Here is a 27,272-nt window from a genome sequence, read left to right as displayed (position 1 = left end):
TTGACTTTAGTAGCTGCTAACACTCAGAACTCCTAAAGTAGCAGTCATGTGAGCTTCATTTAAAAGTTCTTTTGGGCCAGGCACAATGGCTCAAGCCGGTAATCCCAGCACTTTGAGAGGCTGAGGCAGACGGATCACTTGAGCCCATAATCTTGAGACCAGTCTGGATAACATGGTGAAATCCTGTCTCTACAAAAAAGAAGAAAATTAGCCGGGCATGGTGGTACATGCCTGTAGTCCCAGCTACTCAGTAGGTTGAGATGGGAGGATCATCTGAGCCTGGGTAGGTCAAGGCTGCAGTGAGCCATGGTCATGCCACTACACTCCAGTCTGGGTAACAGAGTGAGACCCTGTCTCAAAAAATTAAAAAAATAAAATAAAAAAGTTCTTTTGACTGACACAAAACCTTTTAGATAAGTCTCAGTCCTAATTATTCAAACATCCTCCATATTGTCTATTCCTTAAGAGTACCTTATTTCCAATGCCTCCAGTTATGAGATTGGGATTTAACAAATGAGACAATACTAATTCTGACTGCTAGGAAAACTTATTTTAAATTTAAATAGAAAAGAGGGAATCCTCCCTAACTCATTTTACGAGGCCAGCATCATCCTGATACCAAAACCTGGCAGAGACACAACAAAAAAAGAAAATTTCAGGCCAATATCCCTGACGAACATCGATGAAAAAATCCTCAATAAAACACTGGCAAACCAAATCCAGCAGCACANCACTTTGAAATCACTCTAAGCTAAAACAACATTTTACCAAGATTTAAAGAAAAATAGATTTTATAAAAGGGATTATTTTATTCACTGAATACATCATTTGTGTTACTGACAGAAACAAGTGATAATTTTTTTCCACTATAATTTGCTCTGATGAAAGAAGTAATTCTTTTAACTCCTAACAAATGCTACATTTTCAAGTTAACTAAAGGAATTATCAGTAGGCATTCTTTCTTCTTGATCTAAGTTATTTGTCTCTAAAATATGTCAAGTAAGCTTTTAAAGATTCAGGGAGGGGCAGCTTCATGATTTTTTCTCTCAGTAAATTTTGAGGTGGCTCCTCTGGCTTCATCGCTTCACTGTGATCTTTTTCTTCCTCTTCTTTGTTATCTTCTTCCATTTTTTCATCCTCCTCACTGTCTAGAGGCTGAGGAATAAGCTGATTACCCACAAATACGTAAGTGTTAATTCTCTGTTTAACTCTCTTTCTTTTCCTTTTGGGTGGAGCCCTTTGAGGAATCCCCTTGGCCTGCATCTCATCATTTATGAAATTTCTAAGTGTGCGTCGAATGTAAATACGAGCCAAGTCCTGTAGATTCCTGACAGCACAGGGAGCTAAAAACAAACACAAAACACAAGAAAGAAAATATTAAAAATAAAACATTATCTATTGTTCACTTTTTTCATAAAACAAAATGTGTTTCTCAGCACATTTTAGAAAATACACAAAATATAAAAACTCTACCTTTCATCTAACAAAGGTTTCGGAGTAGTCATCATATGCCAAGGACCAATGGACAGCACAGAAGTTAAAATGTACAGGGGCATATGTGTGTGTTTGTGTGTTGGCATTTATATGCATAAAAGTTCTCTGGAAGCGTAAGAATTTAGAAACAGGGTACATGACCATGAAGTAATTAGGAGACAAGAGTAGGAGAGAGACTATCCTGCATAACTTTTATACTTTTTGATGTATAAATCATATGGTAAGTACTACCTATTCATAACAACAGATGTGAGATCCCATCCCCTATATAGTTTTTGTTTGTTTGTTTTGAAACAAGGTCTCACTATAGCCCAGGCTGAAGTGTAGTGGCACAATCATGGCTTACTGGAGCCTCAACCACCCAGGCTCAGGTGATCCTCCTACCTCAGCCTCCCAAGTAGCTGGGACACAAGTGCACGCCAGCACACCTGGATAATTTTTTAATTATTTATAGAGACGGAATCTTACTATGTTGCCTAAGCAGGTTCTTTAAGTCCTGAGCTCATGTGAGCCTCTCATCTCAGCCTCCCCAAATATTGGGGTTACAGGTGTAAGCCATCATGCCCGGCCCTCTATATGTAAAAATCTGCTCTGCCCATCTTCCAAAATCGTACACTAAGTTATTTAACATTCATCAACAAGTAAGTATTAACCTATACCTGCCAGGCACTGTTAAAGAACTCATGTAGACACAATGGATGATTTAGATCACCAAGTCTGCACTCCCTGCACTTATGCAACTTACATAATCAGGGAGAAGCTGGTAAACAAAAATCAATTATAAAGAAGAAAAATAAGGAATACAAGAAAAAAAGCAAAACACCAATGATATGACAGAAGAAGTGGGGTTCTGGTTTCTTTCTTTTTTGTTTTGAGACAGAGTTTTGCTCTGTCACCAGGCTGTAATGCAGTGGCATGATCTTAGCTACTGCAACCTCCACCTCCCAGGTTCAAGTGATTCTCCTGCCTCAGCCTCCCGAGTAGCTGGGCCTACAGGCGTGTGCCACCACGCCTGGCTAATTTTTTGTTATTTTTAGTAGAGATGGGGTTTCACTGTGTTAGTAAGGATGGTCTCAATCTCCTGACCTTGTGATCCACCCGCCTTGGCCTCCCAAAGTGCTGGGATTACAAGTACGAGCCACCACGCCCAGCCCTGGTTGCTTTCTATTGGGTGGTCATAAAGGTCTCCCTGAGAAGGTCATGTCCTAGCTAAGATCCAGATGATATAACAGCCATGTAAACATCTTGGAGGCAGAGGGAACAGCAGAGCCCTAAAAGGTAAACGAGCTTAGCATGTTCAAGGAGCTGAAGGAAGGCTAGTGCAGATGAAGTTGGGAGCACGAGATCAGCTGGAATACTTTGGTAATCCACTTGAAATATGAACACACTCTGATGGAGAGTGGCAGTATAGATGGGAGAGATGGACAAATTTCAGGTATAATACATTCTGAAGATAGGATGGAAATGGCTGTAGGGGATGAGGGAGGGAAAAAAATAATCAAGGAAAACATCTAAGGTTTTGGCCTGAGCAACTGGGCAGATGATGGTATCAGTTACTGACATGACAAAGATAGAGGAGAGAACAGGTTGAGAAGAAAATTTTAAAATGTACTTAAGTTTGTGTTAGATGTGAATTGTCTATCATTTATCCAAAGTGGAGATTTCAGAGATAATTAACAACTACAATGTTATACTCCTCACCATTTTCAATGTTTTACAAGTAATAACTCAATGTTAGGAGATTACGTACTGAACGCAGGTTTTGACTGCAGAGGGTATGCTGCCTTTCCCACCATAAGCCACCATAAGATCACGACTCTGGAGCTCAGGGGCAAGGTCGGGGCTGGAGATGCTAATCCCATGTCAGCAGCCCATCATGACATGTAAAGACCAAGAGTAGAGGAAAGCACCCAGAACTAAGCCTGAGAGAGCTCTGTAAAGGAACAGAGTGAAGAATAAATCTACCCTAAAGTTTTAGAAATTATAAAGGAGCTAGGAAATAGAAATTATATCAGTCTTTTCAGCTGATCTTGGCTCTTGAATTTTTCTGTTACTGGTATTCTCTGTCAACACTGAAATTATGTTCTTTCTTTACCAATACTGAGTGCTATTCCAGCGATGTATCTTTCAATCCTAAATCATCAGAGGAATACCTGAAATTTATCAAGACCAACTGGACCCAGCATGGAAAAGATTCAGACTTGACTTTAGTAGCTGCTAACACTCAGAACTCCTAAAGTAGCAGTCATGTGAGCTTCATTTAAAAGTTCTTTTGGGCCAGGCACAATGGCTCAAGCCGGTAATCCCAGCACTTTGAGAGGCTGAGGCAGACGGATCACTTGAGCCCATAATCTTGAGACCAGTCTGGATAACATGGTGAAATCCTGTCTCTACAAAAAAGAAGAAAAATTAGCCGGGCATGGTGGTACATGCCTGTAGTCCCAGCTACTCAGTAGGTTGAGATGGGAGGATCATCTGAGCCTGGGTAGGTCAAGGCTGCAGTGAGCCATGGTCATGCCACTACACTCCAGTCTGGGTAACAGAGTGAGACCCTGTCTCAAAAAATTAAAAAAATAAAATAAAAAAGTTCTTTTGACTGACACAAAACCTTTTAGATAAGTCTCAGTCCTAATTATTCAAACATCCTCCATATTGTCTATTCCTTAAGAGTACCTTATTTCCAATGCCTCCAGTTATGAGATTGGGATTTAACAAATGAGACAATACTAATTCTGACTGCTAGGAAAACTTATTTTAAATTTAAATAGAAAAAGAGGGAATCCTCCCTAACTCATTTTACGAGGCCAGCATCATCCTGATACCAAAACCTGGCAGAGACACAACAAAAAAAGAAAATTTCAGGCCAATATCCCTGACGAACATCGATGAAAAAATCCTCAATAAAACACTGGCAAACCAAATCCAGCAGCACATTAAAAAGCTTATCCACCATGATCAAGTCTGCTTTATCCCTGGGATGCAAAGATGGTTTAACATATGCAAATCAATAAACGTAATCCATCACATAAACAGAACCAACAACAAAAACCATATGACTATCTCAATAGATGCAGAAAAGGCCTGTGACAAAATTCCACACTCCTTCATGCTAAAAAAAACTCAATAAATTTGATATTGATGGAATATATCTCAAAATAATAAGAGATATTTATGACAAACCCACAGCCTATATCATCTGAATAGGCAAAAACTGGAAGCATTCTCTTTGAAAACCAGCACAAGACAAGGATGTCCTCTCTCACCACTCCTATTCAACATAATATTGGAAGTTCTGGCCAAGGCAATCAGATAAGAGAAAGAAATAAAGGGTACTCAAATAGGAAGAAAGTAAGTCAAATTGTCTCTGTTTGCAGATGACATGATTGTATACTTAGAAAACCCCATCGTCTCAGCCCAAAATCTCCTGAAGCTGATAAGCAACTTTAGCAAAGTCCCAGGATACAAATTCAATGTGCAAAAATCACAAGCATTCCTATACATCAAGAACTCCTAAAGTAACAGACAAACAGAGAGCCAAATCATGAGTGAACTCCCATTCACAACTGCTACTAAGAGCATGAAATATCTAGGAATCCAACTTACAAGGGACGTGAAGGACCTCTTCAAGAAGAACTACAAACCACTGCTCAAGGAAGTAACAGAGGACACAAACAAATGGAAAAACATTCCATGCTCATGGATAGGAGAATCAATATCATGAAAATGGCCATACTGTCCAAAATAATCTATAGATTCAATGCTATCCCCCCATCAAGCTACCATTGACTTTCTTCACAGAATTGGAAAAAAACTACTTTAAACTTCATATAGAACCCAAAAAGAGCCTGCATACCCAAAACAATCTTAAACAAAAAGAACAAAGCTGGAGGCATCACACTACCTGACTTCAAACTATACTACAAGACTACAGTAACCAAAACTGTATGGTACTGATACCAAAACACATATGCCAATGGAACAGAACAGAGGCCTCAGAAATAGCACTACACATCTACAACCATCTGATCTTTGACAAACCTAACAAAACAAGCAATGGGGAACAGATTCTCTATTTAATAAATGGTGTTGGGAAAACTGGCTAGCCATATGCAGAAAACTGAAACTGCACACATTCCTTACACTTTACACAAAATCAACTCAAGATGGATGAAAGACTTAAACATAAAACCTAAAACCATAAAACCCTAGAAGAAAACCTAGGCAATACCATTCAGGACATAAGGATGGACAAAGACTTCATGACTAAAACACCAAAAGCAATGGCAACAAATGAAAAAACTGACAAATGGGATCAAATTAAGCTAAAGAGCTTCTGTACAGCAAAAGAAACTATCATTACAGTAAACAGGCAACAGGCAACCTATAGAATGGGAGAAAATTTTGCAATCTATCCATCTGACAAAGGTCTAATATCCAGAATCTACGAAGATTTTGAACAAATTTACAAGAAACAAACAAACCCCATCAAAAAATGAGCANAAAAAGAGCCTGCATACCCAAAACAATCTTAAACAAAAAGAACAAAGCTGGAGGCATCACACTACCTGACTTCAAACTATACTACAAGACTACAGTAACCAAAACTGTATGGTACTGATACCAAAACACATATGCCAATGGAACAGAACAGAGGCCTCAGAAATAGCACTACACATCTACAACCATCTGATCTTTGACAAACCTAACAAAAACAAGCAATGGGGAACAGATTCTCTATTTAATAAATGGTGTTGGGAAAACTGGCTAGCCATATGCAGAAAACTGAAACTGCACACATTCCTTACACTTTACACAAAAATCAACTCAAGATGGATGAAAGACTTAAACATAAAACCTAAAACCATAAAAACCCTAGAAGAAAACCTAGGCAATACCATTCAGGACATAAGGATGGACAAAGACTTCATGACTAAAACACCAAAAGCAATGGCAACAAATGAAAAAACTGACAAATGGGATCAAATTAAGCTAAAGAGCTTCTGTACAGCAAAAGAAACTATCATTACAGTAAACAGGCAACAGGCAACCTATAGAATGGGAGAAAATTTTGCAATCTATCCATCTGACAAAGGTCTAATATCCAGAATCTACGAAGATTTTGAACAAATTTACAAGAAACAAACAAACCCCATCAAAAAATGAGCAAAGGATATGAACAGACACTTCTCAAAAGAAGACATTTATGCGGCCAACAAACATATGAAAAAAAGCTCATGATCACTGGTCATTAGAGAAATGCAAATCAAAACTACAACGAGATACCACCTCCAGCCAGTTAGAATGGCGATCATTAAAAAGTCAGGAAACAACAACAGAAGCCGGCGAGGATGTGGAGAAATAGGAATGCTTTTACACTGTTGGTGGGAGTGTAAATTAGTTCAATCATTGTGGAAGACAGTGTGGCGATTCCTCAAGGATCTAGAACCAGAAATATCATTTGACCTAGGAATCCCATTACTGGGTATATACCCAAAGGATTATAAATCATTCTAGTGTAAAGATACATGCACACGTATGTTTATTGCAGCACTGTTCACAATAGCAAAGACTTGTAACCAACACAAATACCCATCTGTGATAGACTTGATAAAGAAAATGTAGCGTATATACACCAATTATGAAATAATTTTTCATAACAATTTATGAAGTCTCTTCTGCCCCTGAACTTTAAACAATGCATCTTTCTTTTTAGAATGTCTTCTCCCCAACCCCAATGAAAAAAACCACAGAAAGAAACAGGATTTTAAATGTAATAAAATTAGTGGCGAGTCAAGATGAAAAATTATGACTTCACTTTAGTAAGTTGTTTAATATGAGCAATTTGATTACTACAAGATATATTTGGCAAATAATTTATATATTATTTTTGTTTTTTGGAAGTTGCATTCTTTCATATTTTAATTCCCTACAATTAAGGAATAATGCCCTCTCAACAGCAAGCTATTTTGACTTACTTCTACACACCCACAAAAACTTATTCTCCAAACATCCTATTAAATTTTGGCAAATATCAATTTTTAAAACTTTTTTCATGCTCTGACTATTACTACATGAAGCTTTTATTTTTTAGAAATTCACATAATTCCTGACTTTTTATAAGTTACTGTTGGTTACTGATGACTTTTCTCCTTATTGTAGAATTTCAAGTACAGTAGTCTCCCTTTATGCAGTTTCACCTTCCACAGTTTCTGCTTTCTACAGTCAACCAAGGTCTGAAAATATTAAATGGGAAATTTGAGAAAGAAGCAATTCATACATTTTAAATTGTGAGCTGTTCTGAGTAGTGTAGTACAATTTCATGCTGTCCTGCCTGCGATGTGAATCATCCCTCTGTCTACCATTTCCGCACCATATATACCACCCATCTGTTAGTAACTTAGCAGCTGCCTCAGTTATCAGATAGAAAAAACATAATACATATAGGATTTTGTACTATTTGCAAGCCCAGGCATCCCCTGGAGGGTAATGGAACATATCCCCCAAGGATAAGGAGTGATGACTGTATACACAGAAAAGAGTCAATGGTTTAATAACTCCCATCTATCTGGGCACTCAGCTTCAACAATTATCCCTCTTCCCATCACCACCCCAGACTATTTTGATGAAATATTTAGACATATCATTTAGTCTGTAAATAGTTCAGAGGTATAATGGATTTTCTTTTTTTTAAATTTAGGCTCCTTTCCATTTTACCCTATTCTATTGAATTTATTCCTATTTTACATTCACTGTTACAAATGTCATTCAATCCAACCAATGGCAGTCTTACCAGCTACTTAGATTTGTGTTGAAATTCTTAAAATGAGGGAAAATGAAAATTGTGCATTCATAGCATATTATCTATGTCATTAATGAATTATGTTATTATAAAACCGTATTTACAACCAAAACGCTTCTAAAATAAACAAGAAAACTATCAGATAAAAAATAGAATGACTACTGATAGAATTCTGACATTTTAACAGTGTCAGTTACAAAGTAAAACAGTTAAACAGCTGCTGCACAGAAATCAACAAGGGATTCTATAGGCATTCTTAAGTATGACACTTATGGTTGGGCCACCGTCAAAGCCAAGCTGTGTCAGAAAATTTTTTCATTACTTCCTTTTATTACTTCCCATCCAGTTAGGATAATTAAATCAAAATTATCATAAACTATAATTCTAGTGTTTGAAAACTAGGAAGGAGAAAACAGTTTTGTTATTATTGTTGCAAGAAGTTTAGGGACCGGTAACTACAGTATAGCCTACTATTATAAATAGTACTAATATAGCATAAATATATAGAGTATACAGATAGTCTCTGACTTCTAATGGTTCAATGTAGGATTTTTCTACTTTACCATGTGTTTATCAGGATGTAACCCCACCTTATGCTGAGGAGCTCCTTATGTCTCATGATGGGGTTCGGGTTTCTACTAAACGAGTATCACTCTTGCAACCAAAGTAAGGTCAAACCATCCTAAGCTGCGGACCATGTGCTGTGTTACCAGCATTAAATTCATTTTCCACTCAACAATGTTTATGATTTACAATAGGTTTATCTGGCCATAGTCCCACCATAAGTCGAGGAGCATCTGTAGTCTACTAAAAAGTAGACTTCACGGAAACAATCATATAATGCATACACAGCCAAGTGATAATCACTGATTCTGGTGCTAGAAAGAAATGGATGTCCTATAATTTTCTGTGTCCCAGTGATACCTGTTTTTGACTAGATGGGAAGTTTAAATAAACATTTCAACACAGTAACCTCATGTTTCCAGTCTCCTTTATGATAATCCTTTGTTTTTTAATCATTCTTATTTCAGTTTTAATTTTGTTTTATATGGACTGTTACATATGGATTAAAATCCTTTTTGTAAGTAGCGAAAGTATAGACTACTAACAAGTATATTTGGAAAAACTGGTTGCTAACATTTTCTGAATTATGAAAGGTTGAAACTGTTTTAGAACTGACTGCTTAACTTCTTTCTAAATGAGATCACAATAATAGCACAGAATCAGAATCTGACTCTCACAAATCTGTAGAGTGGTCAACCTATCACCTTTGACGGTGGCTCCCATTAGAGAAAAATGCTTGCAAAGCACTCTCCCAAGGTCAAGCTGAAGAAACATTTACGCCACTAACACTCTCAGCAAGCAACACTCACCACAGAGCCATGACAGCCTCTCTGCATCATCGCACACATTCTTCCTAAGGGTGAAGGAATGGCTAGGCTTGTATATTTCAGGCGTGTAAAAAGCAGCTGGCCATGTTTGGCTGTCGTTCCTTTCTCTTTTCCTCTGGGATGTGCCTACTTTCGTCTGGGACTCACACACATTGACTAGGCTCTATTCGCCATATATTTACAGGTAGACTCTCCAAGTGGCAGGCTGGCGCCACTGCCTGAAACTGGGTGGGTTGTTGGGTCTGATGTAAGGGTTGTGAGACCGTGTCTCTACTAAATATACAAAAACTAGCCAGGCATGGTGGTGGGAACCTGAAATCCCAGCTATTCAGGAGGCCAAAGCAGAAGAATTGCTTGAGCCCAGGAGGCGGAGATTGCAGTGAGCTGAGATCGTGCCACTGCATTACGGCCTGGGTGACACAGTGAGACTCCATCGTAAAAACAAAATGAAACAAACATTACTTCATATAATTTTCAAAAACACTCCAAAAGTCCCAAAGTCATGAGGCTCAAAAGAGAGTAGAATGAGCACTGAAAACAAAATTATATCTTTCTATAAACCCAAGTTCCTATGAAATAAATTCATTTAAAAGGCAAACTAAGTCAAGAGGTTCCTTTTTGGTAAATAATTTTACCTCATGGTTAAAAATACTATGATCTAAGCCAAACCAATTAATATCACTCTCTCCTCTCCATTTCAAGCTCTCATTTGCTCCATTACGTTGATCATTCCCTCCTTGAAACTTTTCTTTCTTGGTTTTCAACACCCTGGGACCTGACCCTAGTTTGCCCCCACCACCTTTGGCCCCTCCTTCGCTAATCCATTTTCCTCCATTTTATCTCTAAATTGGTGAACTTCAGGTCCAACTCCAATATCTCCTCTTTATTTCTACTCTCCGCTAAGTGATCTCATCCATTTCTATCTATCCCTAGCCTAAAATGCCATGTTCACGTTGAGGGGTCTCCATTTATACCCTACTCATGAAGCAGGTTCGTGCCACCTGACATTTGTCTGTATGGTAACAGACAACTCACACACGGTTAAAGGAAAATGTCAGATCTTTCTATTCCTATTTCCAAATTATGCCACTTCCAGTCTTCCTAGCAACAGTAAATAGCGCCAGCACTCAGCTAGCCTCAAGGGAAAACAAATTCCTCTTTTCCCTCCACCCACACTCCCCAGTCAGCTATTCTTCTGCCTTCAGACAACACTATCCACACCAACATCCACTCTCTCGTGGGTGTAAGAAAAGCCTCCTGACTGGCCTGCCTGCCTTTTTTTCCTGTGATAATCCATCCTCCACAGCCAGCCAATGAGCTTCTGCCACTCTGGACCTTATGCCTGGTCTGGGAATGACCAAGTTCTCTTCAGCCTAGATAAAGCCTTTTGTATTTATTGTCTCTCTGTATGAAAAAATGCTGCCAGTAAATCTTGATGTGGCAAGTTTTTTTTATATCATTCTGGTCATAATTTAGATGTTGCTTTGGCAGAAAGGTCTTCCTTACCACCATACCTATAGTAGATACCCTTCCCACAACCAGTAACTTGCCACCACATCACAAACTATAATTAATAAATTTGGTTTTGGTTTGACCTGCCCCTTCTTCTTATGTTTCCATGAAGGTAGCTAACAGTGTCTGGTATAAGGTGAGGGCTTTACTTTACCAAAAAAAAAAAAAAAAAAAAACAACTGAGGCCCAGCGAAGTGGCTCATGCCTATAATCTCAGCACTTTGGGAAGCTGAGGCTGGCAGACGACCTGAGGTCAGATGTTTGAGACCAGCCTGGCCAACATGGTGAAACAGCATTTCTTCTAAAAATACAAAAATCAGCCAGGCGTGGTGGCGCACACCTGTAATCCCAGCTACTTGGATGTCTGAGGCACAAGAATCACTTGAACCCAGGAGGCGGAGGTTGCAGTGAGCCGACATGGCACCACTGCACTCGAGCCTGGGCAACAGAACGAGACTGTCTCCAAAAAAAAAAAGGTTGAATAAATCCACCAAATATCTTACTGTATAAGTATTTAATTCTTCATAATTACATAGTTTTAAATCCCAAGCATAAAAGCCAAACACTGTTTAAGTCACAATTCAATCAGAAAATATGAAGAGCTACTTACGGAGTCCCACAGAATCTGGTTTGCCATTATCATTCTTACTTGGTTGCACAAGTGGAGCAAACGAAACAGCAAGGATATTTTTACTTTCCCAAGTGTTCTGTCCAGTTCGCATAATCTGTGTTAACTATTTAGAGAAAAAAAAGAAAGAAAGGAAGTGAACAGCTTAATCCCAGCAATGTGGTCACCTTACAGTCAAAACTGTTTTAAGGGAACAACTGCCAGTCAGAGCTACACAATCACTTATATTTAAATGTGACCAAATTAATTCCATTTAAATATTTACTACAAAATATAAAAGGAATGAAACTATTTGCTGTTAATACAGATATTTTAATGCAAATGGGATACTCAAATATGGCCAAGTGAGTCTGCAATGTTAGATCTGTGGTCTGACAGTGTCTAGGAGAAGCATTACAATCCATACATGCCATTGCCTTTCAAAATACATGTCTGAGACAGGTTCAGTAATTTGGTTAAGGCATTATATTAATAAGACCGTATTTTGACTACATGTTGACTTCATGCTCTTCCATGATATTAATGGAATACAGATTCTAATTCGACCCCCAACTTGATATTTCACAAATAAATGTAATTATAAAGAGACTAGGAGTTTTATCATTTCAGCAAATGCCCATCACTGGTCACATGAAAAAAATATTAGTTCAATACACATCTTGTGCAGGTTTAATTAGTATATTCAACTTCTATCACAAAAAGCAGCTCGTTGCTACATTTGATGTTTGTAAAATAGTTTACAGTAAATGTTTAACAAAATACTGATGAGGAAGTCACATTTTACATATTTGAAAATGTATTGCTAAAGGAAAACAAAACAAAAAAAATTGTTTAACTGGGAGTCTAAGCCCTGGAAGCATTCTAATAACATTTTCCAAGAACTTTTAAAATGAATATTGATATACTCTGCCCCTTTTAATATCTGACAAATGATTTGCTACAGAGCAGTTCATGGTGATAGTGAGATCCACTGAGCTGTAAATGACACATGGTGATGTTAAGGGATCCCAAGAAAAATAAACTCCACAACTATCATGCTAGGTCCCAGTCACCTTAGATACTCTACCTCTACTACACAAACTGCAGGTATTTTAAACATTTCAGATTTCAGTTAATGTAAATATAAAAGATATTTTTTAAATGTGTTTTATAACTTTTAAAGTAATTTGCTTTTGAAAGGTATACCCGTTTTCTGAGTAAATCAGTATTTCATACATTATACCTAGTAATTCCAAACCAAGGCTAAAAAAGTAAAATTAATAATGTTCATAAGTAGCCGCAGAATATTTTCAAATGAGTCTATTTGGTACTAATGAAGATTTTTTTAGTTCACTTATTAATGAAGTTAAGTAGTTCAAAATCAAAGCACAAAGAGGATTTCCTTTCTTTTCTGAGACAGGGTCTCACTTTGTCCCCCAGGCTGGATGCAGAGGCATGATCATGGCACACTGCAGCCTCAACCTCCCGGGCTCAAGTGATCCTCCCACCTCAGCCTTCTGAGTAGCTGAGACTACAGGTGCATCACCACACCTGGATAATTTTTGTATCTGCTTGTAGAGACGGGGTTTTGCCATGTTGCCCAGACTTGTCTTGAACTCTAGGGCTCAAGCAATCTGCCTGCCTTAGCCTCCCAAAGTGCTGAGATTACAGGCGTGAACCACCATGCCTGGCTAGGATTTCCTTTCGACATGTTCAAAGAACTGAAGAATATGGGAAACTGAGCAGCTAGTAGAGATCATCACATTCAACTTCTGGGAAAGCAAACTAAAGAAGGAAGCAGCTTGCTGAACACCAGGCACAGGGAGTAGCTGAGCCGAGTTGAAAGCCCAAGTTACCTCTAGTCATAGTAGAGAGATATTTTCTCTATCTCCTTTGTTTAAATAATTAAGATGTTTCAAGTTTTGTCTAAACAAATAAGATAGATCTGGTGAAAAGTATTTTTTCTTTAAAAGTTACAATGTACCTTTCACTGAATAAAATTCCTCAACCTTAAACAAATGTGCTTGCTTCCTAAGCCACTAAAGAAAAGGAGTGGAAGTTACCTGATCCTCTATAGGCATGACTAATATGCCTCCAACTTTTAGTAATATTTTCATGTAGTTTTCATGGTCTTTCTGGACTCCAGCTCCACAATAAATTCGATCATACTGATGACTGTCAGATGCTATCTGGAGGCAATTACCGACAACAAATGCAGGTTCACAGAACTCAAATCTGCATTGAAAAACAAACATATTTTAATTCACTTAAGCAAAATATTAGATCTAAAAAATTTACCATAATCCAGTCCTTTGAAATAACGGAAGTTACCAAAATTAATTATAAGGACAAAATGATTATAAACTTTATTTAAATATAATATTTATTAAGTTTAGCACTCATCAAATGTATTGTTTTATTATCAATGACATAGGACAGACGTGTTTTCAAAACATTAACATTTTTGGCCACACTGAAACCTCACTTAAGTCTTAAGAAATAAATATAATGAAAAGCCCATCACAACCTCAATATTGTGACACTCCCAAAATAACATATGATAACAATGAGAATCATAAGGATCAATAAATGAGAAAAGGCTTCACTTTGCATTGTCCTTTCCAAAAAAGGTAAGGGGCCAGCAGAAATGAGAAGGCTTTGTATAGAATTCCTCTCAGTTTGACATTTTTGCTGAAGGTAAAAGTGGGAGAGCTTTGTCAAAAAAAAGATACGAGTGTCCTGACCACACACCCCTGCAACCAGTAAGGTTAGGAAGAGTTTCTAATAAATTTTGACTGAGGAATATTACTGATTGGGACAAAGACCAGAATGAATACTAGTTTTTTCATGTTGCTGCTTTGGCCCCGATGATCTCCCTAAGCAACATGAGATATGGTTTCAAAGGTATTTTATCTGGGCTGCTTGGTCCTGGTTACAGTGTTGGTTCATGGTACACAGAGTTATGCTATGACAAACTATCCTACTTGGACTTCTACTTTATTTCTTAAATTCTGATAAAAACAAAACTGAAAACAGGCTCTAATATAAATGTAATTAAAACCCCAATGCACTAATAAGACAGGTAATCTTTTAAAATTAATTTGTATCCTTTCACTTTTACGTTGAATAAATATGATCATAGAGGAAAAGCACACTATTATTTAAGGATGAAATAATTTACATTAAAAGGTTTGGCATGCAGTGAAAAATAACACTGATCTGAATCACAATCATTTTTACTCTGTAAAATATATCCTGTCCTTTAGTAATTAATAGACTTATTACACAATTAAGTTTCCATTCAGAGTCACTAAAACACAGACACATTATAAACATCTATTTCCTAAAGAAGAAAATTTACCCAAATCTATGCCCTGTCCTTCATTTCTTATCTTTTTGGTGGAAGGAGACAGAAGGTGGGATGAGAAGGGTCAAGGGTATCCCTGTACTATTGTTTCCATGCCCCCACGCTAAGGCAGTCCATGCCCCATTATTTCTTTTACTGTAACTGTCACCTCACTGATCACATTTTTCAGGTCTCTCTTCTATCCCTTTGCTCTCTACTGTGCAGGAGAAGTTCAAGCTCCTAGGAGTGCTCCATGGGGAATCTTTATGAGTCTACCGTCAAGTCGTTCTACTAGACTCCTTTCCTGTCTATGCCCCAGCCTGAACATACTACTCTGCAGGTAGACTGAATTACTTGCTTCTAATTCCTTACAGGAACCATCACACGGTGTTCTGAAATCTTGCATCTGTGTATGTGCTGTTCCCTTAACTTAAAATATCCTTCCCCTCTCCTTCTACCCTTAATGCCTGATATCCCTTCAAGATATAGCTCAAATATCAGCTTTGCAATGAAATCTTACTCCATTCTTTAATAGTATCTCATCCTTTCTACTTGCACAGCACACACAAAATGTGAATTTACCTATGTTAGAGAATCGTAATTTCTCTTTTATACTCAAAACTATGCCATAATCTTGGATTTAAAATATGGTCAAAATATAATTTTGGCTTTTAAGTAATTAGATACTATAGATCACATGGTTTAATCATCTTATCACAGTAAGCATTCTTTAAAAAAAGTTGGACTATTTCAGTAAGGTCTATCTAAAAACTTTATAGAAATTCATTTTAAATGCTTTATCATAATTTATTTCAACCTCATAATTTTCAGAATGAGACTAAGGAATTTAAATAATTAAAATGTTTGGATTATTAAACCTCTTTATCAGATACATTACATCAACTAAAAAATATGCTTATAGTTTTAAAAGTTTCCTACTAGTTAAAAATATGTGGTAGCTTACACATATCGCCAAGGAAAATACCATTACAGGTAATGACAACTTACAATTAAAACCACTTTTCATATTAGTGGTATTTTATACACATTCATCACAGCAAAATAAGTTAGAAATAATTTAGTGTTTGATTCTAAAATTAAATATGTGCTTTGGGCAAGTTACCTGATACCACTAATTGCACACTTCCTTCAGTCAAATACTATTTACTGAGCACTAGCTTTGTGCAATGACTGAGAATACAATGGGAGACACTCATGTTTATATCTAATGGAAGAGAAAAACATCAAACAATCCTATTAATTGAAATATAAATTACAACTGTGATAAATGCTCTAAAGGGAAACTGACAGGCATGGGGATGAGAGAAGGGCTCCCTGAGAAATGGCAAGCTGGGATCTGAAAGATGAGACAGGACAATCTAGAGCTGCACTATCAAGATGAAAGCCACCAACCACTGTGGGGAGTAAACCCTTAAAATGTGGCTAGTTCAAGATCAGATAATCTGTAATGCACATGGGTTTTCAGAGACTTTTTTAAACAATGTAAAATATCGAATTCTTTTATATTTGCATATTAATATACATACTTTTAATAATCACCTAAAATGAAAATACTAAATAACTACCCTTTTACTTAATAAAGAGTTGCTTCTAATACTTTAACACAATCTTCCCTTTGAAACATTTTTAAAATGTATTTTCCTGCTATCTCTTTGAATATTTCTTCTGAATTTAATTGTATCTCCATCACCTATTCGTCCTCAAAATACATTTATTAAATAAATGAACTAAATTAAAAAAAGAAACATAAATGTCCAACTTTTCTACCTACCAAGGTCGAATATGAACCCAAATTTGACAAATTAAATATGCTAATCACAAAAATCTCAGGAGTAGAAGAGAAGCTTTTCTAGAAATAAAGTTACAGGAAAAGCATATGCTTATGGTACTTCTTTTAATTGTTTTAATTTTTAAAATACAGACACAGAGTCTCGCTATGTTGCCCAGGCTGGTCTCGTACTCCTGGCCTCAAGTGATCCTCCCACTCCAGCCTCCCAAAATGCTGGGATTACAGGCGTAAGCCACTGCGACCGGCCACCTATGGTACTTCTCTGTAGTAACATAATGGTTTATATTTTGTTAAATTGGTTATTATAATAACTGTAGCTTCATGTTACAGAATACAGTTTTTTTCCCAACATGCCAAAAAAGGAAAAACAAAATAAACTCTTGCCTCTAATGAATAATCAACTCTCCTATAACTAAAAGGCAGGTTTTTCTTGGACCGGGGGGCCTTTCTGAAGATCTCAAATCAACCAACCTTATTATTCTAGTAAACAACATGAATGTTTTTCCCTCTAATGTAAAGCAGAACAAGTATATCTACTTCTATCTAAGGGAAATTATTAATACAAAGGATAACTGCAGAGAAAAATCAAAACTCTAATAAATTTCTAGTAATTGCAACTCTACTTCTAGCAAACACATATATGGGGTCTTTATACTTTCATTTAACATGTGTAAATTGATTTCCTTTAACAGAATACTCAAATTTGAAAGTTTCCTTGAATTTAAGACAATATTCAAAAGGGATGTACCAAGTTTAAAATAAAATCGAAAGATATAAACAAAATTGGACAAAAAAGGATATTTTTAAATGTTGGCACTAAAAAATCTAGAACATATTAGAGAACTCATATGCTAAACACACTACAAAGAAAACTACAACACTACCAATTGAGGGGTTACAAGAAATATGTCTTCCCCAGACAGTGTCCTATCTAGGGATTATTATTATAAGTATGGCTTAACCTTTTCTAGCCATAATACATAAAACTTCACAATCAGTTAAAGAAAAACCTCTCAAAATGCATATTCTTACTTTTTTTCAATCTGTAAAGCGATTACGGATTAACTTTCCAATAAAGTACTTATAGATGAACTTAGGTTTTTCTGATTGGGCACACTTTCAGAATCTTAAGACATTTAGTATTCTGATACTAATATCATGACTTATTTATCTATCTATTTTATTTTGAGAGGAGGTCTTGCTTTGTTGCCCAGGCTGGAGTGCAGTGGTGCAATCTTAGCTCACTGCAACCTCCACCTCTCAGGTTCAAGCAATTCTTGTGCCTCAGCCTCCCGAGTAGCTGGGACTACAGACGTGGACCACCACAATCAGCTAATGTTTTGTATTTTAGTAAAGATCGGGCTTCATCATGTTGCCAAGGCTGGTTCTGAACTCCTGAACTCCAGCAATCTACCTGCCTGGGCCTTCCAAACTGCTGGAATTATAGGCATGACCCTCTGCACCCGGCCCATAACTTATTTTTATACAGCATTTCATGTAAACAAATTCATACCAATCAAGTTACAGAGTGGCCAAAATTTCAGTTAATATTTTTTCCAAAACTCTATGATTACAATTTTTCAGGTAGGCCAGGTGTGGTTCTTCACTCCTGTAATCCCAGTATTTTCAGAGGTCAAGGCAGGAGGATCACTTGAGCCCAGGAGTTCCAGATCAGACTGGGCAACATGGCAGGACCCTGTCTCCACAAATTTCTTTTAAAAAATCAGTTGGGCATGGTAACACACGCCTATAGTCCCAGCTACTCCGAAGGCCAAGGTGGGAGGATCGCTTGAGCCCACAAGCTGGAAACTACGGTGAGTTATGACCATGCCACTGCACTCCAGCCGGTGTGACAGAGCAAGACCCTGTCTCAAAGAAAAAAAGAATTCAGGTAAATGTTTACTGATATTTATACATATTTATATATGTGAATAACTAGACGATTGATTCAAGACACAGATGGTGGCTACCACGCTATCGAACAGAGTAAATTACAACTCCTATTGATTCTTCCAAAGTAGAGAATAAACATTTTTCCTCCTTAAGCTCTGACTATCTTCTAACTTCTGTATTTTACCTAAGTTTCCATAAACCTATAGAGGTAAAGGACTTATTTTAAACTACAAATACAATTTCTGTATAATCTCTAAGACTGAACAATAAACTCAACGGAAGTTCTCAAGTTTATTACAAAATAATACTATGTATAAAATTACACACATAAATTATGTTAAAAATGGTGAAAGAAAATCTGAAATCTACCTTTTTACATCAACAACACAATAAACGAAATCTGAGAAGAAAAAAATGGCAAAATTCTACTAAAATGATACTTAATATGTGTTTATAATTACTTGCAAAAGAGTGGTTGGTATGTTCCTTCCCTAATTGTTATACTTGATTTAGGAGTTCAATGAAATTTTATGTTTGTAAGTAAAATAAAAAGTAGCAATCATTTTTATTATTTGAAAAAAATGTTCAAAACAAAATTTCCAAGATAGAGATAACCCATACTCCTAAATTACACTACCAAAAATGTTATATGTATACAGAAAAAAAAAAAAAATCAACAGTCCTGAAATGTGTATAATAACCACAAAATCATTCATTCTAAGCTTATAATCATTTATTGATTTAAACCTGAAAATCCAATGAATATTCTCAGACTCTCTTTGCAGATAAGGAAAAGTAATTGACATACTCTTAATAAAATGTACCCTGAAAATCATTTATGAAGAAATATAGAGCACATAAATATCTTGGTTTAGAACATGAACACTTGCCCAAAATGACACCGGGATTCTAATCACTTACCTTAGCAGTGGTTTTCTTTATAGGTGCAGGTTGGAATATCTTCACCTTGAGATGGACAGATGATTTCGTTCACAGCAGGGACCTTGCCAACTTGCCCATATAATTCTTTTGATAAGCTGCTAGGAGATCAGGGTGACCTAGCCTTGCCCTGTAGCTTCCCTCTTAGACGGATAGTCTAGGTCTAGGAGCTGACTGAGAGTAGAAAAAACAACATTCCCCTTCAATACACTGTTGAAGTGGGGCCGACAATTTGCACACCTAGTTTATCATGTGCCACAGGATGCTGTTATTGAAATTTTAGACAATTATTCCAGTGGAATAAAGAAATTTCAAGGACGTGGAAAAGAATCCTACCTTGTTCTCACACCTCATCCAAAACAACCTGCCAAATGAATCACAAAAACTTCTTTTTCTTGAAATACTTTGTCAAAATACACATTTCGAGTTTTAAGAGCCATGACTGCTTTATTAACACAAAATAAAACTTCAGACTTTTCCATTGTGAAGAAAACCAAGGGAAATGTTAAACTCTTGATCTCCAAATACACTTATACCATTCAAGGACTCTAACAATCAATAATGAAGCTATTTAATTACAATTTTTTGAAAAACTAAACTTTACATTTTCAAGTGTTTTCCCTTTCAAATGAATCAAACTCATCTCAGAATAATTCAGAATAATTCCAAGCAATGTGTTGCAAGTAAATACAGTTATTGTTCATTAAAGAAAGCATCAGAGAAATTCATAGTAACAAAAACAATCTCCAAACATTTTACAGGAAATGTGACACATAAGTCATACAACGGAGAGCCTTTTATTGCTGAAATTGTATTTCAACAATTTCTTCTCCTAAAATTTGTTTGATGCCATGAAATTTTCCCCATGCCATTTCTAACAGAGGTTAAAATATATAACCGATAGACCTGATGACTATTTTCAAGGATTTCCCTCTCAACATCTCAATGTGTCATAATTGTAAAATGTATTCACATATCTGTCATAACTTTAAAGTATATTTATAATCTCTAACAATTATTATAAAACTACTTCTAAACATTAGAATACCAAAATGTTCACCTATTTGAGAAATATTTTGAATATTGAATATATAATGAATTATATATAGGAAAACTCCTTTAAATAAATGTAATTCTCATGAAGATGAAGTAAATAAAAGATGACAGAATATAGAAGCATCTAATTTTCAAATGCAAATCATATGTGAAAAATGAACACATAATTTAAAATAAAATTAGGATAGCAGATATGACCATATCAACTAAATCTTCTAAAATACAAAAGTCTACTCTAACTCTACATATAAAACTTATACCTCAGCTAAATTTGAGTAATGAATTGCCTCCCCCACCCATCTCTGACCCCAATAAAAATTCATGCCATAGGCAAGTTTCATTAATGAACAAGGTATGCTCTTTAATATAAATGCTATAGTGAATTAAATACACTATACATTAACAGCATTCCTTAATTCTAATGTGAAAAAAGTAAATGATGAAAATAAAAGTACTCCTTCAACTTTCCTATCTAGGAAACTTTCCTATCCAAGTTGCTAGGCTGTAATTCATTGATAGCAGTACCTTGCTGGAAAGAAATATTAGAATAAATCAACATTTACATCATAAGAGCCAAACAGAACTAAGTAAAAAGACTCCCAGACTCAGGTTATAGCCTCTTTTTCTAACCCTCATCTGGGAAATGTGAACACCAATTAATATTGTCTCTAGAACTGTGGATAAAACATTTAGAATGGTTAACACTAATGAATAGACAACACATATTAGGTGCTATCATTTTTAATCATCTCATTATTGTTTTCATTACTCATATCATGACTCATTTACATGGTAAACTATACGGAGACAATGGTCTTCCATTCATATGGAATGAAAATCTCCAATAATTCAAACTACATTATACTCATCTGGCTACTGACACTGTCATACTTTCAAAGTCACAGCTATAAGTCACCTAAAAGGGGAGGAATATAGGATCTATTGGCCTAATTAATGCTTTACAAGAAAATGGCCCTCTCTAAAGCATGCATTCTAGGGAGCTAAATCAAATACATACATGTATATGTATTACATATGTGTGGCTATAAATAAATGCTATACTAATAATCAATTCATTTTCAAAGTATTTACATGGTAAAAAGTTTATAATTCAGGTTCCTTTAACGTACTCTTCTAAGTAAAGCTGGAGATTTTTTTTAACCGTACATGAGCAAATACTGACTCATAATTTTACTTTCCCAATATCCTCCTTCCCTCTCAAAAGCCAGATACCTAAAGGCCTTTACTTGTCTAGCTAAACACAAGATGTTTAGGAGAGCGTGTATAAAAGTACAATAGAAGTCAGCAAACTACGGACAGCAGGCCAAGTCCAGACAACTGCTCATAAACAAAGTGTTTTTGTAAATAAAGTGTTACTGGAATACCCTCAAGTCCGTTCATTTTCATGGCATTTGTTTACAGTTTTATACTGCAAAGGCAGAGTCAGGTGGTGGCAACCGAGACCATTTAGATTAGCAAGCCTAAAAGATTTACTAATCGGGATTTGTGGGAAAAGCTTGCCAATGTTTCACAGGACCCTTGAAATCACATCATTTTTATAAGACAATTTCAGTGAATTTAAAAATACCCTATGTATCAAAGGAATACATCAGACATAAAATTTCCCCCTTCCCTCCCACCTCCATACAGTAAATCCAGAGTAGCCTCTCCACATTATTTCATTTGCTGATACAAGACTAAGACATAGAAAGTTTAAGAGTACTTACTTATTTCTAAAGAAAGAATACTACTTTCAAGACACAGGAATCAAGCTTTATACAACATAAAAACATATTTGTATTTTATTTTGAGAAAGGGTCTCACTCTGTTGCCCAGGCTGGAGTGCAATGGTGCAGTCTTGGCTTACTGCAACCTCTGCATCCCGTGTTCAAGCAATCCTCCCACCTCAGCCTCTCAAGTAGCTGGGAATACAGGTATGTGCAACCATACCCAGCTAATTTTTGTAATTTTTTTTTTTTTTTTTTTTTTTGTAGAGACAAGGTTTCGCCATCTTTGCCCAGGCTGGTCTCAAACTCCCAGGCTCAAGCAATCCACCTGCCTTGGCCTCCCAAAGTGCTAAGATTACAGGTGTGAGCCACCACACCCACCCTGTATTTGTATTCTTAAAAAGGTCACCTAACATTATATATTCTAATGCTGATTAGTGTATGGATTTTTCCCCCTCTACTGCATTTGGGAGTTTACTATGATCTTAAATATATGTATAAAATAAAACTTTAAAAATGCAATTCAAACCATAAGTGACATGATAATACTTTTGAAAAGGGGACTGATTAAAAAAAGATCCAAACTGACAGGATAAAAAAAACTGGAAGAATATCAGGTTTCAGCTTTTTATTCTCTCTCCATTACACATAATCAAGGATAATCTGGTACTAAGGAATATATAAACAGCAATTAATTTTCCTCAGTTATCTTATATTTTGTTAACTAAAATCTGTATTTTGATGTACCATAATTAAATAAAACTGCTTACAAATGAGATTTTAAAACCACTTGGCACAGCAAGTTTGTAAAATATTTTAAACTTGAAAATAAGTTTAAATATTATCCACAAACATCAAGACAAATTGAAAATAATCAAAACACATGTAAGAAAATATCATTTTATAATTTGTCACTGAAACCAAACTGTATAAAAGGGACAACAACAAAAAAAACACTGAATCCAGCCACTCATTACATTATGCAAAATGAAACATCTTCCTAGTACCTACTACTCCTTGTATATAAGCTACTTTATAATCTGAAACACATAACAGGAATGTTTTTGGTACACTGAAGATTAGGATAATAAAATTGTCAGAACTGTATTCTTCAAGACTAGTTCATGAACATAAGAATCTGTTTCAAAAATAAGCTGTAACAAACACTTTAGAAACAACTACATATAACTAAAACAAGGCCATAAAAAATTACAGAGAAACATTTATACCAGTCATCACTGTATTTTATGATTCATCATTTTATGAATAACAAACCTGTGTAAGAGAGTAATGACAAAACTAAAGAAATATAAGCCAGGGAAATTTGAGTATTTTACAATTATACAAAAAAAAAAAAAAAAAAAAAAAACCCACCAATTTTAAGACTTTTAAAATTGGGATCCTTAAATAAGTAGTCTTCAAACTTATCTGTGTTGTGGATTATTATTTAAATTACATCAACAAAGAAATGCTTCAAATCACAACATATTTTACTGTTTCCCAGGACTATACCCTCTTGCCAGCAATAAGCTTGAGCTCCACAGATACTTGTACAGAGCTGCTTCACTGATTCAAGAGTCTTCCTTGAGTCTGTTCTGCTCAATTAATGACCCAAAATGGAATTATGTGTCTTCATGTATTAATAGGTGAAATCTATTCATAACTAATATACAACAGAGCTTAAAATAGACCTTAAACATTTGCTTTTACTAATACTTTTATATTTTCTAAGTTCAAATGTACTCAAAGAGCCCTTTTGTGTACATTGTTTCGAGATCAAAACAAATACTTAATAGCAATTAAATAAAACGAACAAAATTCTATAGTTCTAATGACTGTATAAAAATACATTCATGACTACATCTTAAGCACTTACCATGCTACTATAATCCTTAAGACAGAGGGAAACGATAAAGACAAAAAAGGATGCTAAAACTGAATCCAAATGTCTTGTCAAATAATTTGGACTAAAAACTTTTATTTCTGCCAAACGTGCTTTTGGAAATAGGATATGAACCAACACAGTAAGCCTTGAAAAACGAATCAAAATGTGCATTACGTGTTGTTTATAAAGACAAGCATAAATAAGATATAGGATGGTGTTCAGTAAATTAATGCAGAAAATTCAAGTGGCTTGCTTAAATCCTTGAATTACAGTAAAAATAAAACCTGAGCATTTCCCAACTGCCCCATGCCTGCCTGCCTGCCTGCAATCTTTAACACAGTTACAATCACACCTAGGTAGACACAAGATCTTGCCTTCATTGTTAAGTACTGAGGATTTTGCTCCATTACAGCAGGTTCTGTTCTTCAGCCAATCAAATGCCACTTGCCAGAGGGTAAATACAAACTGGGATTGCAAAGGGGAATGAAACAAAAGTACAAGAGGAAGGGGAGGAAAGGCAAAGGGAGGAGGGGGAAAATAAACATTCCTCTGACGATATTCACAAGGTTTTTTGGCTTCTTCTCTCCGGTGCTGTCCTTCAATCTAGATCTTTCCAGAGAAAAATCCTCAGTTCTGATCTAGTCCCCTCCTTTAAGTTTTGGTCATAGCCAAGGGCTGAAGATAAATGAGGGCCCACTCCCAACAAGCCAAGTTGAAATTCTCAATGTTTTTGCCTAAAACTTCGTTCTTTTAAAGTGACTGTTCTAAGCTTGTGCTTTCTATCCTTTTAACACTTTTCTCTTTGAAAATAAGATACACAGAGAAATGAAAGATGTAAAAGCTCTCCAAATTTTACACAATTTCAAAGAGCTCATGGATTTCAGCATTAAGTGCCCTTGCTCCATAGCAATGCAGAATTTTAGGATTACACATCAAATGGACTTTTCCTACCAGCCCAAGGACCAAAGCCTGTGCAATGTTTCTTCTAAGGGGAGTTATATTGTGAGTTTAAAACAATGGTTTTATAAACCAATTTCTCATAAACAATCCTATCACAAGACATATCAATGTATTTCTATGATCATTTCTTCTGGATGTATTACAAAGTAGCTGAATATGTTAAAGTCCTTTGTATACTGACAGGTACCACCTCTTATGTTACAACTGAAGAGGACAAAACTACTAAATTACTATCCAAAAGGTAAAAAACCAGTTCCAGACAAATACTGCAATCACAGCATTACACTGTATCTCCAGAAAAGATACTTGAATAATGTTTAATGAATTCAACATTACTAATAAAGTGCTAGTAGCAAAAAATTACTATATTTATAATTTACTATAGAATTGCATATAGGTAAAGTTATAGCACAGAGTAATATTAACTTTTTCTCATTTTATGGTGCACTGATTTTTGCTGCATTCAATTGAGTCAGTCAGGATCAATAATAGTGTTCAAGAATAGTCATGTTGCATATATCTATTTATTAAGTGATTTCAAACCAAAACTATAGATATGAATACTTACTTATCAAAGCTATCACTATTTTTGATGAAGCTCTCCAGTTTTTCCTTGGCATATTCCACCACATCTGAATGAAGCTCAATCCCATGATTTATTCCAAAAGGACCTGCAATCGTAGCAGCATTTTTATAAAAGATATTAATAATGTGCCCTTACAGAGCTCTTTTAAGTTCTGCTCATTTATACATCACAGGAGTACTTAAAGATGGCTTGAAATATGCAAATACCTCCTAGCCACAGATTTAAAAGTTGAATGGAAATCCATGTACATTGCTTTAATGTAAAAAAGGAAAAAAAACAGTTCGCCTGAGTTTTCTATCAAAAAATACTACCAGGCATAAGGTTGAAACCTACAGAGCCGTCCCAAGAGAGGAGCTTATCTGGCAGGACAAAACTTCCAAAAGAACAATATTTCTAAATGAAGTTTAAGTTACTTGCTATTATCATTTGCTAAAAAGTTCGTAATTCAACATACTTAAAAACATGCGCTGACACAGATACTGCATGAATGTCTCAGGGCATCCCTATCCCCAGACAGCAGAGGCTAAATTCCCACCCCATTCCATGCTTTTTGGAGCTCCCAGGGCCTAGCAGAATGTGGCCATCAGGCAGCATGCTGGACTTGACCCTCATTATCCAGCATATTTTACACTTCTCACTTAGGATTTCTCTTTATATATGCCCATGGATGGACCGACCTCCCAGAAAAAGAGGAATGAATAGAGGAGAGCGTTCTCAGCTGGCTCTTTTCCCCCACCCTAGTACCAGCTCACACTGAAAATACGAGGACTCAGTATCTCCTAAGGCTACCGTACATACATGCTAACCTGCCCCATGACCCACATAAGAATATAACACACAAATTACAGTTAATCCCTTTTCAGCTTCTGAAATTGAGCCAACCAGGTTTTCCACTCAACATTTTTTCCTTTAACATTGGACCTGGAAGGTGTATTATTTTCAGTATCTTTAGGAAATACTTAACTGGATGTGCCCTCTACTAAATGTCTAAAACGACAGTGCATATTTGGATTGTTTCTACTATTAGGTACTTTTAACCAAAAAATCACAATCACAAATTGTCACGTTTGAATGTTCAAACAGTACATGTAAAATATGCTTTGCCTTCTAAGAAATATCCAGACTATAAAAATTTAACCAAAATGTTTAGATACAATCTTCAAACCAAAATCAGATAAGGATAATGCCTTTCCCTAGTATACTTTTATAGTTTTTTAAAAACACTAATTTTACTTGAAAAATCTGTTCAGATAGGAAAATTAAATAA

At 35.9% G+C, this 27,272-nt stretch overlaps 1 protein-coding gene across 3 annotated transcripts in view; it reads right to left on the bottom strand.

Moving 5' to 3' along the window:
- Positions 1-785: 785 nt before the first annotated feature.
- Positions 786-27,272, bottom strand: part of PCMTD1 (protein-L-isoaspartate (D-aspartate) O-methyltransferase domain containing 1) — an 81,308-nt gene continuing 54,821 nt past the window's right edge. For 2 of the 3 annotated variants that reach the window (XM_017853174.1, XM_017853175.1), the window contains 4 exons: positions 25,988-26,090; positions 13,867-14,038; positions 11,807-11,930; positions 786-1,343 (listed from right to left, as the gene is read on the bottom strand). In XM_017853174.1, the coding sequence (XP_017708663.1) occupies positions 976-1,343; positions 11,807-11,930; positions 13,867-14,038; positions 25,988-26,090 (767 nt within the window). In that variant the 3' untranslated portion in view covers positions 786-975. Of the gene's footprint in view, positions 1,344-11,806; positions 11,931-13,866; positions 14,039-19,773; positions 19,966-25,987; positions 26,091-27,272 lie in introns of all 3 variants that reach the window. The other variant, XM_017853176.1, reaches the window with a different exon arrangement.

The sequence above is a fragment of the Rhinopithecus bieti genome, unplaced genomic scaffold (genome assembly GCF_001698545.2).
Source record: "Rhinopithecus bieti isolate Rb0 unplaced genomic scaffold, ASM169854v2 scaffold_37097, whole genome shotgun sequence".
NCBI lineage: Eukaryota > Metazoa > Chordata > Mammalia > Primates > Cercopithecidae > Rhinopithecus > Rhinopithecus bieti.
This window is presented reverse-complemented; position numbering and strand designations above follow the sequence as displayed.